Source organism: Varanus komodoensis, unplaced genomic scaffold (genome assembly GCF_004798865.1).
Source record: "Varanus komodoensis strain SLA01 unplaced genomic scaffold, ASM479886v1 scaffold137, whole genome shotgun sequence".
NCBI classification, from domain to species: domain Eukaryota; kingdom Metazoa; phylum Chordata; class Lepidosauria; order Squamata; family Varanidae; genus Varanus; species Varanus komodoensis.
This window is the reverse complement of record NW_025335397.1, coordinates 72,056-83,039: the sequence shown is the minus strand read 5'-3', so window position 1 is coordinate 83,039 and position 10,984 is coordinate 72,056. Positions and strand designations below refer to the sequence as shown.

The 10,984-nt window shown below is 54.7% G+C and overlaps 2 protein-coding genes across 2 annotated transcripts in view; one reads left to right on the top strand and one right to left on the bottom strand.

Moving 5' to 3' along the window:
• The window catches only part of DND1 (DND microRNA-mediated repression inhibitor 1), a 6,285-nt gene extending 1,528 nt beyond the window's left edge, over nt 1-4,757 (top strand). Inside the window, exons 2-5 of the mRNA XM_044422836.1 lie at nt 52-184; nt 431-892; nt 1,922-2,344; nt 4,366-4,757. Of these exons, the coding sequence (XP_044278771.1) occupies nt 52-184; nt 431-892; nt 1,922-2,344; nt 4,366-4,382 (1,035 nt within the window). The 3' untranslated portion in view covers nt 4,383-4,757. The remainder of the gene's footprint in view (nt 1-51; nt 185-430; nt 893-1,921; nt 2,345-4,365) is intronic.
• Nucleotides 4,758-5,099: 342 nt separating this feature from the next.
• Nucleotides 5,100-10,497, bottom strand: WDR55 (WD repeat domain 55; the record flags this gene model as incomplete). The annotated part of the gene is made up of 7 exons (XM_044422835.1): nt 5,100-6,552; nt 7,188-7,357; nt 7,687-7,786; nt 8,116-8,295; nt 9,013-9,100; nt 9,367-9,467; nt 10,295-10,497. Coding segments are annotated over 7 exons (1,170 nt in total), but the record flags the coding sequence as incomplete, so codon positions are not given.
• Between the last annotated feature and the right edge of the window lie 487 nt (nt 10,498-10,984).

Below are 10,984 nucleotides of genomic sequence, written 5' to 3'. Positions count from 1 at the left end.
CCCCGGGCGGCGGCGGCGGCGCCCCCGGCCGGAGCCGTGGTGCCTTCGCAGGGCGGGCGCGCGTCGGCGTGGAGCGAGGAGGTGAACCGGGCCAACAAGGCGGCGCTCCTGGCCTGGGCGGAGGAGACGGGCACCGTGCTGGTGCAGGTCAACGGCCAGAGGAAGTACGGGGGGCCCCCGCCCGGTAGGTCCCGGGAGCTCGGCCCCGCTCCCCCGCGTGGCGGGCACATGGCGCATGGCCGCTCCTCGCCCTGCAGCCGCCCTCCTCCCCGGGGCGGGAGGGCGCCCGGCCTCTCCGGTGGACGTGCCCCGAGCAGGGCGGTCGCTCGGCGGCTGCGTCGGGCCGGGCCGGGCCGGCCGGGGCGCTGGTGGGAAGGGTGCGCGGCCTGCAGTGCAGTGGGTGACCCGCGCCCGCCGGGCTCTTCCGCAGGCTGGACCGGGGGGGCCCCGCAGTGCGGCACGGAGGTGTTCATAGGCAAGATCCCGCAGGTCATCTACGAGGACCGGCTCATCCCGCTCTTCCGCAGCGCGGGCAAGCTCTACGAGTTCCGCCTCATGATGACCTTCAGCGGGCTGAACCGGGGCTTCGCCTACGCCAAGTACGCCACACGGCACAGCGCCCAGCAGGCCATCGCGGCGCTGAACAACTTCGAGATCCAGGCCGGCTCCCGCCTCCTGGTCTGCCGGAGCACCGACAAGTGCGAGCTGTGCATCGACGGCCTGGCCGCCACGGTGAGCGAGCGCCAGCTCTGGCCCATGCTGCAGGAGCTGACCGCCGGCGTCCTGAGCGTCGCCCTGCACCCGAGCCCATTTCGCCGGCAGAGGCAGCTCGCGGAAGTGAAGTACAGCTCCCACCAGGCTGCCGCCGTGGCCAAGAAGGCGCTCGTGGAAGGTCCGTCCCGTCTCGGCTCGGGTGGCGGGAGCGGCTGGCGAGTGAGACGCAGGGCGGCCGCCGACCGTGCCAGGGGCTCTGCCGGGCAGTGGCGCCCCGGACACGTGCCGCAGTGTGCCAGCCCGGGGGAGATCCAGCAGCATTGTTTATCATGATGGGAGCCTGTCTGTGTCCTTGTTACTAAGCTAATAAGTAGCAGTGAATAGGACCGAGGTGTGAATGCAACACAAGTTGTTGCTGATGTCTGTTTTCAGGGGATTGGGCTGGATAAGTGTAAAAGAACATGCGTACACGTACACGCGTGTGCCACTGGAACAAAACTAGCAAGCAGCAACAATGACGCTGAAGATGCCCCAGGAAGAGAGCTTCAGCCAGAGGCACGGGCACTCACGCTGCATGCCCAGCTCTTTGGTTGCTAGAAGTAATTGGTGTAGCAACAGTTTTCAGCACTTCCCCCCCCCCCCCAATATTTTTACATAATATAACATTTGAATCACATTATGTGTACTTCAATATTTTTTCACGGGTATTTCGTACCAAATACTTCTAGTGTATTGGGACAGAAAATTAGCATGGGATGTTCCTTTTTGTTTTATTTATTAATTAAACTAAAATTAAATTAGATCTTTCCTTAAGGTTGGAATAAGCAACTTATGAGCCTTCAGTGATTGCTTGACCCCAACACCCCCCGCCCTATTCCTCAGGATGGGCAATGGTAGCTTGAGCTAATTAGAGTTGTACAATCTATTTTTTCTTATGACAAGGAGCTTGTAAAAACAAATTTAGTTTGCATTGGAATAGTTTCCAGTTCAGCATTTTGCAGAAAGCCCACGTACGTTGTAATTCAAGAAAAGCTTGAAGCGCTCACTGATGTCCATGGAAAGTCAAAGGATGCCCTCTGCTTCACAGTGGTTTTACACTGCCAGTCGGCTTGCTTTGGTGCAGGTAGCTGCAACCTGCAATTGAGATTGTGACAGATAAGCCAATACTTGAGGTCGATTGGCTGACAAGTTGTTTCTTCTCTTGCAGGCAGCTTGCGTGTTTGTGGGGACCAAATTGCAGTGGATTGGCTGAAGCCCAATCTAAAACAGGAACTCCACAGCACCTCGGTGCAGACCATCCCGGAGGTTCTGCCATCCGCTTGCGGTGACAGAGTGATCCCCAGCCGGCTGTCTCCTGAGCTTGCGGACTGCCACAGGCTGCCACCGGCGAGCAGGGCAGTGGAGTACCTGAACTCTTGGTGCAAGGAGCGGCAGCTGGGCCTTCCTGTATTCCTCACCAAGTGCCTTCAGGGAGGCCCTGAAGGCAGCTTGCAGTTCTGGTATCAGGTGGTGATCCCTAAATACCCATTTCCCTTCAGCGGGTTCATCTGGGTCAAGTCTGAGTCCTCCGGCTCAGGTGCACATGAGAAGGCCAAGAATGCGGTGGCGCTGCAGCTGCTCGGAGCTCTGGGTAAGCAACTGGGAGAGCATCACGAGAGTCTCCAGAATAAATGGCAGTCTAGGAAAGTCAGTAAATACAAGCAAACTCCACATGCTGGGCATGTTGTGAGCTGAGCCGGCTGGAGCCGGGGGTCAGACTAGATGGCCCGGGAGGCCCCTTCTGACTCGCGCTGTTTCTGTGTTTCAATATGAAAGGAATTATTCTGTGCAGTGCCATCCCAGCCTAGCGTTTTGGTTTGAAAAAGGGGCACAGGATGATCCCAATCAGAGAGCAAGGTATTGGTAGATTCTCTGGTAGATGGTAAAGAGGAAGCTGGGAAATACCTCAAGAGGAAGTCCTTTAGAAGGCAGCTTGCTTGTTCATGTGTACATGCCTTTATAGGCGGCCTTTAACTGCCGAGGCCTTCCTAGGCGGCTGACGTGAATTGTTTTCAGTCTTCAGAATTAAACATTTTCTAAAGGGACAGCAGCAGTATGTAGACTTGTAGATTGTGGAATGAGTCAGTCATGGGCTGGTTTGCTTGTGCGAAACAAGGTGTGTTGTCACGCACGGCATGTGCCAGGCATGGCTGGCACAACTCGTGGGAGCAGTTGGGGCCCATGAGCTCCGCCACGGTCCCGCTGCCCGGCTTCAGGCCGCGCCTTAAACTGCACCGTATGTGCTGCAGCTCACCATCTACCGTGGCCTGTTCTGCTCGTGCAACCTGGGTGTGCTTGTTTCACAGGCTGAATTCAAGCAGCACATTCTAGGCTTAGTAGTGCAATCCATAGGGCAGCGTTAGCCTGTCTGGCAGCCTGAGAAACCCACCAGCGTAGTACTAACACTCCTGCCTCTAGCTCTTGTTCACACAAGCACTGTTGCATAACTAAGTTGCGGTGTCTGGTGGTGTGGGTTGGGCAGCTTTTGGAGTATTTCAGCAGCAACTGTGGCTTGTTACGTCTGAATCCACCGGGGTTGGATTGTGCAAGGCTTTGGTAATCTTGCACAACCCTAAAACGGCTTAGGCAACACTTGGTGTCAGTCCTGGCTTGAATATTCGAAATGGCTGCCAAGTCGTGGCACTGATTATGCAAACAAATCCAAAGTAACCTAGTTGATGGCGACACTCTCTCTTTCGCTGCAAATGCCTGTTCACAGCTGCCTTTTGAGCGCACGTCTCCGTCCTGCAGCTCGGGGTCTCCCCTGCACTGTCCCCTTTGCCCTGGCCCACTTTATTCTCCATAGATACTGGAGAAGTGCAGGTGGCCGTGTGTTTCCAAGGGATGGACGCTGCAGAAAGTAACGGATATGACTGCACTTGAAGGGGCCTGCTGGAGAGTTGTGCTGGGGGTGGGAATAAAACCACCAGTGTATGTTGTACATGCCTCCAACCTTTATACCGATTTAGTGATTCAGCAGCACAAGACTGAGGTACAAGAAACAGTCTGTTAAGTATTATTTAAATATAAAATTAAGATTTGTCTCTGATGTGGTAGCTTTTCAAACCTCCCTCTCTTACTGAAACCTTGAAAGCCCATCGATGGTCGTAATTAGGGAAATGACTAGCTGGAGGCTGCTACTGAGGGCGGTGGCACTGTTCCTTGTGACACAAGGACTGCTTTGCTAAGCAGCTGCCAGTTGTGGGTGCTAAATAGGCTGCCCTGATCTGAGAGTAGCAGGTCCTGCCTTGCAGGTCGGACCGCCCTTGCGCCCAAGCTCAGTACAGACACCTTCCCTTTCTCTCCTCCATTTTTCAAAGTTGCGGGACAGCAGCTACTGGCATGGTGGCCCCTCGTTTTGCGTGCAAGGATGCTTGTGGCTGTGTCGGAACTGAATTGTTAACTCTCAAATGGAAGTAACCGAGCGGCTTCTCGGTTTTCTGGCTTCTGTGCATGCCGACCGGTTTCATGTGCAACACTCCACTTACTCCTCAGAATAAATGACCTCCCTCCCTCCCAGAAAAGTGTTTCCGAAAGCCACCTCGGATGTGGAGGCGGCATGCTTGGGGACAGTGGGAAACCGTGACCCCTGAACATTTGCTTCTCCAACAGGCTTCCCGGCGGCGTGAGAGGCAAGCTACAGCAGGCGGCCGAGAGGCCTGCGCATCCCGCCCTGGCTGTCCCAGCTGGCCTCGCCTCACAGGGCTGTGGCGAGGGACGGGCTCTCATGCAGAAGCACTGCTTTTGGGATTGCTGTTCTGGTTGTTTTTTGCGATTGAAGATATATTTTGGTATTTCCGGTTATAGTTTAAGGATGAGGAATAACATTTCAGTTCTGCAGTTGGCCTCTGGGGCTTGGGAGGAGGCAGGGGTCTGCTGATTTGCCCGGCAAGCAGCAGGGTGGCCAAGGGCTCAGCAATGGATTCCCTTCCTAAAGCATCTTTCAGTTTCAAGCTTATGGTTTATTTTGTTTCCTTTCTTAAAACATTGTTTTTCTTTGTATTTATTAATAGTGTTTGTTTCCATTTATTTGTGACAGTTTGAACTGGCCTTGTAGCCATCTCAGGCAAACTCCCCAGAGAGCAGTGGGGCAGGTTCTCAGTGGGGCAGTCCTCTGGCTGGCAGGAGGAAGGGCCCCTGCCCTGCCAGTGGCAGGACCTTTACCGGGTGAACTGCTCGTGTGTTCTCTGTGTCGCTTCAGGACAGCACCGTGCGGGCGCCAGCCCAGTGTTTTTTTAACACAGGAAGCCTCGTCCCAATGAATGATTGCAGGAAAGGACGCTCTGGGGTCTCCAAAACATTCCTCATTTTAAAGGGCACCGTAATGGTGAATGAATATGCCAAGCTGGAAACATGGGTACTTTAATATTAAAATTGTTTTGAAATAAATGAATGTGCAGTCTCCATTTCTAAAATATGCAAAACCTGATTTGCAATGAATTTGATTTGCACTGTGAGTCCATGGCACTTCCAGATCCTTGGGCTAGTCTGGGAATTTGAGAAACTGCAATGGGCGTCACCACAAAATGGATCCGCGCTTGGCACTGGCCTGTCCGATGCCGCCATGTCCTCCACCTTACGGGATGGTCGAATTCAGCCACTGCTGGTGGTGCTGTGCAGCTGAAGCATTTAAAGCCTGTGATAAGGCACTGCATCTTTATACATGAATGTTCTTTTAAAGGAACAGGAAATGAACAAATGGAAAAGAAAATGGGTTCTGTGTATGCTTTTAGTGCCTTAAAAACTGCTATTAAGAAACCAGAAGGATAAACCTCACCACCTATGAGGTAGCTGAGTGGGGACCTTGCACCATTTTCAATACATGAACAGTAGCAAAGAGGGAGCAGCTTCAAATGCATTGGTACACGTTACAGGCTCATGTATACTTCCTAAAAAGTCCCATTTCATACAAATCCACATATCAAAATCAGTGCTAAGAAAACGGCGGACTTTTTGTATCTAGACAGACCAGTGGAAGCTCCCTCAGAGCAGCAGGATACTGACGGGAAGCCCCTCCATGGTGATGGGGCTTTACACATCGAAGGCAAGGCGATGCGCAAACCCACCCGCCGCCAGCCCTTTGGGCACATTCCCACAAGGGCTCGCCCTGAAGCGCCAGGAGCCTGAAGACACGCAGGGGTGGCCGGGCTGCAGCTCTCCCCTTCCTGCCGCCTTCCCCCGGGGAGACCCCCGTGTGGGAAGGAGCTGCTGTGTGGTGGGACTTGTCACTTGCGGTGGGAGGAGCCGAGCAGGGAGCCCCCCTCCATGAGGGAACCTGCTCCTCTCCCGGGTCAGTCTGCTGCTCCTGGGGGCGGGGGCAGTCCCTTTGTGGCATGCCTGCCCGCCAAAGCCCCTTTCCTGTGCACGGGCGCGGGGCGCCTGAGCAAGGCAGGAGGGGCCTCTTGGCAGCCCATGCCAGCAAGCGTGCCTGTGTGGGAGCAAACCCGGCGAATGCAACCGGCGTGCCGGCCTCAGTCGCTGTCGCTGCTGGCGGCAGCACCGTCCCCCTCTCCCTCTCCTGGGCCAGCCGCCTCCTCTCTCAAGTCTGCAAAGAAATCTTCTCCGCTCCCAAAGGCTTTGCGGCTCAGAGATTTCAGCTGCCCGCTTTTCTTCTTCTTCTTCCGGTAATCGTCCACGATCACTGAGTGCAGTCCGGAGATGTCCCAGAACTTCACTCTCCGGTCGTGGCCGCAGCTCGCCAGGAAGCGGCCCAGGGCGCACCGGGCGAGCTGCTCGATGGGCTCCCCCGCGTGCTGCCCAACACGGCCAATCACCCGATTGGGCAAGATGTTCACTGCCCTGAAACGGCACGAGGTGCCCAGTCACAGCCCACCCTGTGCAAGGCCGCTTGCTAATGCGCGCCTGCGGAGGAGGGCTGGGTGTGCTGGGGCAGGGGAAGAAACCCAGCGCAGACTCCAGATCCATTTCAAAGATTCTGACTACTTACATGGAGATTATCTCCATTACTCTCCATTATAGTATTATAATGAGAGTAACATTAACTACAGAAACACGGTGTAAACAAAACAGGATGGGAACGAAGCAAAAAAGGGGGGGGGGAACCATGTGAATTGAGAACCATCCAAAAAAATAAAATGGTTCCTCTGGACTCATTCCCAGGCCAGGAAGATGGTTCAAGAGTCATATGAGGAGCCACACCACCTTCAGAGACATCTGCCCCGTCGTTCTACGCACAAACATGGCATTAGTCAGGAAACTAGCCAGGCCCCCGTCCTGCAAGCTCGGCAGGGCCAGCCGGGCACTTGGGTGGCCCTTCCACCAGGGATGGTCTCCCCGATGCCACCTAATTCTGGGATATGGCATTCGCACCCGAGGCTCCATTTTGCCTGTGATCACCCCGACCACCCTCACTCCCAACCCCACTCTTCCGTGGGGGTCCCCCAATCGGGGCACGTGAAGCCAGGCCCTCTCACCGGATGACTCCGTCTGTGGAGCCCGTGCATACGATGCTCTCTGTGACGGCAACCATGCAATCGACGGACTCCGCCTGCAGCGCAAAGCGGTCACTGGTAGCGCCAAAACCGTCCCAGTTGAAGAGGTAGATGGTCCCCTCGCTGGAGCCACAGGCAACTTTCTTTCCTCTCTGAGCAAGGGAAGCAACGGTGGTGGCAGCTCAGCCAGACAGAAGCAGCAGCGCGATGCCTGTTTGCTTTCCTTGGACCAAGGGGAGCTCCGAGGTGCACAAGAGACAGGCCAAGCTCTCTGGCAAAGGCCTCCCTGCCGCCCCCCGTGGCTACACTTTATAGAGTCTAACAGGACTGACACTGAGCAGGATATCGCAACAGGATCTTGGCTGGAAAATACTCCCAAGCCCCGGCTGCAACCTGTGCCCAATTCATCCTGGCCACTGGTCCCCATCAGAAGGCCCAGAAGGGACGGTCCCTTCCCAGCCGCACCAAGCAACACCCTGACCTTCATCAGGCTGATGGCCGTCAGGTCTCCCTTCTGAGGCTCTGAGAGCAGCTCGAAGCGCCTTCTCCTGATGTTGAAGACTCCCATCGTTCCATCCCCACTGAAAGACATGGAATGGTACCCAAAGGTCATGCACCGCTCTGTGCAGAAACGACACCACCTTTCCACTTGGAGATGTGCAAAGGCAGCACAGCCCTTCCCACTTCCAAACCACTTTTAGGTAACCTGGTGTTTTGACCCGAGGGGATATAACAAGAACTGGTATCAGCAGAGGAAAACGTGCCACACGGCCTTTTCAGGGGAGAGGGGAATTGCGTCTAAAAGCTGTTGCCCTTGGAGCAGGAACACAAAACGTCACCCGCACACCAAGGGGAAAAGCTCGGCTCAGCTGACCCACCTCCTCAGTGGGAGAGCTCGGTGCGCGATTACCTGGTGGTGAGCAGCAGCCTCCTGTTGCCCTCCAGGACCATGTCGCTGATGTACTCCTCATGCTGCTTCGTCTCCATGACGGAGGTGCCCTTGCGCAGGTCCCACACCTTCAGCTCCCCACTGTCGTCTCCAGTGGCAAGCAAGTGTTCGTCCACCACCAGCAGGCTGTTCAGAGCAGAGCTGTGGAAATCGCACAGGTCACGCGGCAGAGTCAACACCGCAGTGCGCACTCGTTCCCTCTCGGAGCTCTTAGCCAGGCACGGCGGATAAGGAGGCGCCTGGTGCTCCTCCGAAGTGCAGGATGAGGGGCTTAAGAGTGAAGCACTAATTACCCAGATCCTGGGGTGGGAGGAGACCGCCTTCCCTCTACCCTGTTCCAGATGCTATGGAGGTGAGGGCAGCAGCAGGAGATCAGCCTTCCCTGCCGGAGCGATGCCAAGACTGCATCCTCCACCTGTGGGCTCTGGCCAGGCATCCAAAGGCCCTCGCGGCACAACTGTCCCTCCCGCTCTGCCACCCGCTCACCACCCCAGCTGTGGAAAGTGGCTGTAATGCTCTCTGGGTGACTATCCACATTTTAAACATACTGTGCTACAGACGTTGGGCATGTTCTCTAGAGGAGGACCTGGATCAGCATTCCAGATTGAAAAAAGGGGGACTGGGAGGGTAAAGAACTTGTTTGTATTGGTGGTAATTCTGTGTAGGACATTTAGAAAGGCAATGACTGCATTACAGCTGACAGAAGAGGATCTGTCAAGCAAGCACGCAGTACATTTTACAGCCCAATTCTGCGTGTGTTGACTCAAAAGTACATGCAAGTCCCAGTTGGTTCAGCAAAGCATATTCCCATGTAAGTTTTAGAGGTGGAATGGCTGAGAAGTAGCCTGAAATGCTTACTTGTGAGCCTTGGAGAAGCGTGTCAGAAGACGGCCTTCCTCCACACTCAAGATATGGATGGCTTTATCCTTGGAGACTGTGAAGAGCTCTGGAGAGGGAGGAAAGCACACGCCGACGCTCACGACTGAACTCTGCAGGGATTAGCTGCCTGCAACATGCAGAATCGTCTACAGAAAACCAAGGTGTGCCTTCCCACTTTGAATTTGCGGTTATGAAGCAGTTTGCTCTCAAAGGCATAACATTTGGAATGCAGAGTGATGGTTGAGGGAGTCGGTTATCTGTGATCATGCAAACTGGGTCACTGCCTAATCAACTGCAAAGACAAAAACCACCACACAGCAGAAAAGCACTCACTGTGTCCATCGTGGGAAAAGGACACTTCTCTGCAGGATTTTAAATGATGTCCTGAGGACCAGAGCTCCTTGTTCCCACCTTCCAGACAGGAGTAGGAATACCTGAAATTTTTAAAAAAGAGTGGAACATTGAGGAACCTATCACAAATCAACAGGAAGAGTCATGCTTAAAGCAGAACTGCAGAACGTAGGACTAGTAAAGCAAAGAGTGGGGAGGGCATTTCAGTCTGTGACACGGCACACTGAGATTGCCAATAAACTGTTCTGAAAAGGAAACCTGGCATCTTGAAAAGTTCTCAGTTCTACAGTGGTGAGAGGTGCAGCCTCCATGCCCTGCTTAAAGGATCCCAGAGGCCCTGGGAAAAGGACTGCGGACCACTGTTCTTACCTGTCAGAGCTGATCTGAACAAGAACCACCAACAGTTTGCCAATGAAATACTATTAATATGGCAAATGCTTTTTCTTTCTTCTTTCTTTGCTACTTTATATTCAGCAACTGGAACAATGTGAAAGAGAATGTCTCCCAGCACCTACCTCACCAAGATCCCTGTTTAAATTTCTGATCTTTCCACTTATTTTTTATTATTTTCCACCTATTTTATTTGATTACTTTCTTTTACGTAGCACAAAGGAATAAGGGGAAGGGGCTGAAGCAAAGTTGGAACACATTCAAATATATACATACATTCCTGCAATGAGACAGTGTAGGAAGCCCAAATATCCAAGTATGTCTGTGGAGTCTACAGAGTGCCATGAGTGGCACATTCGAATGGAGATGGGCCATTGGTCCTGATCCTTCAGCCTTAAGAGAGTCGGCCAAGAAAGGATCGGCCCAGGGGTGTACAACGGCTTCCATCGTGCTGAGCTGCCGGCACGGGAACTGCCAGAGGCTTCTGCCCACATTGCCCCGTTATGGAAGGAGCACTCACGCATAAACGTCTCCGTCCACATCTCCTAGAGCCAGGATGTCCCGACTGGGGTGAAAGGCCACGGTGTTCGCTGCCGCCTCCAAGGAGATGTCTGCAGGGGTGTCATGAAGCTGCAGCTCCCCTCCGGCTTCCTCCTCGTCAGAGCTTACCTGGGTGAGATGAGGGGAGGGGGAGAACAAGAGGATCAGCCCTACAGTCCCTGAACGCCAAGAAGGTTATCCCGTACTGTAATCCGTGTCCGTCAAAATAATAATAGGAAGTCCTGTTGCTACTCATTAAGATGAGCACATTTATTTTGGCATAGACTTTCGTGGTCTATAATCCGCTTCGCCAGACCAACCGAGAGAGGGAGCGTTCCAGCTACGTATGCAGCACATACCGCAGGAGGCAGAGGAGGAACCGTAAGCACAAATTAAACGCAGCGCAGTGCCGAGAGCGGGCATCCAAGGCAACCGCAGGCGCCACCGGCATCCAGGCACCGGCCCGGCCCGGCCCGGCCGGGGGATGCGGAAAAGGCCTCGGGCAGGGCCGGGGAGGGCGCGTCCGCGGCTCGGCGGCCGCTCCGGGGCCGCCGGGTGCCTCGGCCCCACGCGGCACGCAAAGCCGCCCTGCCCGAGGCCACGCACGTGCCCGAGCGACGTCCCGCGCGGGAAGGGCCTGCGCGACCCGGAGCGGCGGCCCGCGCAGAGC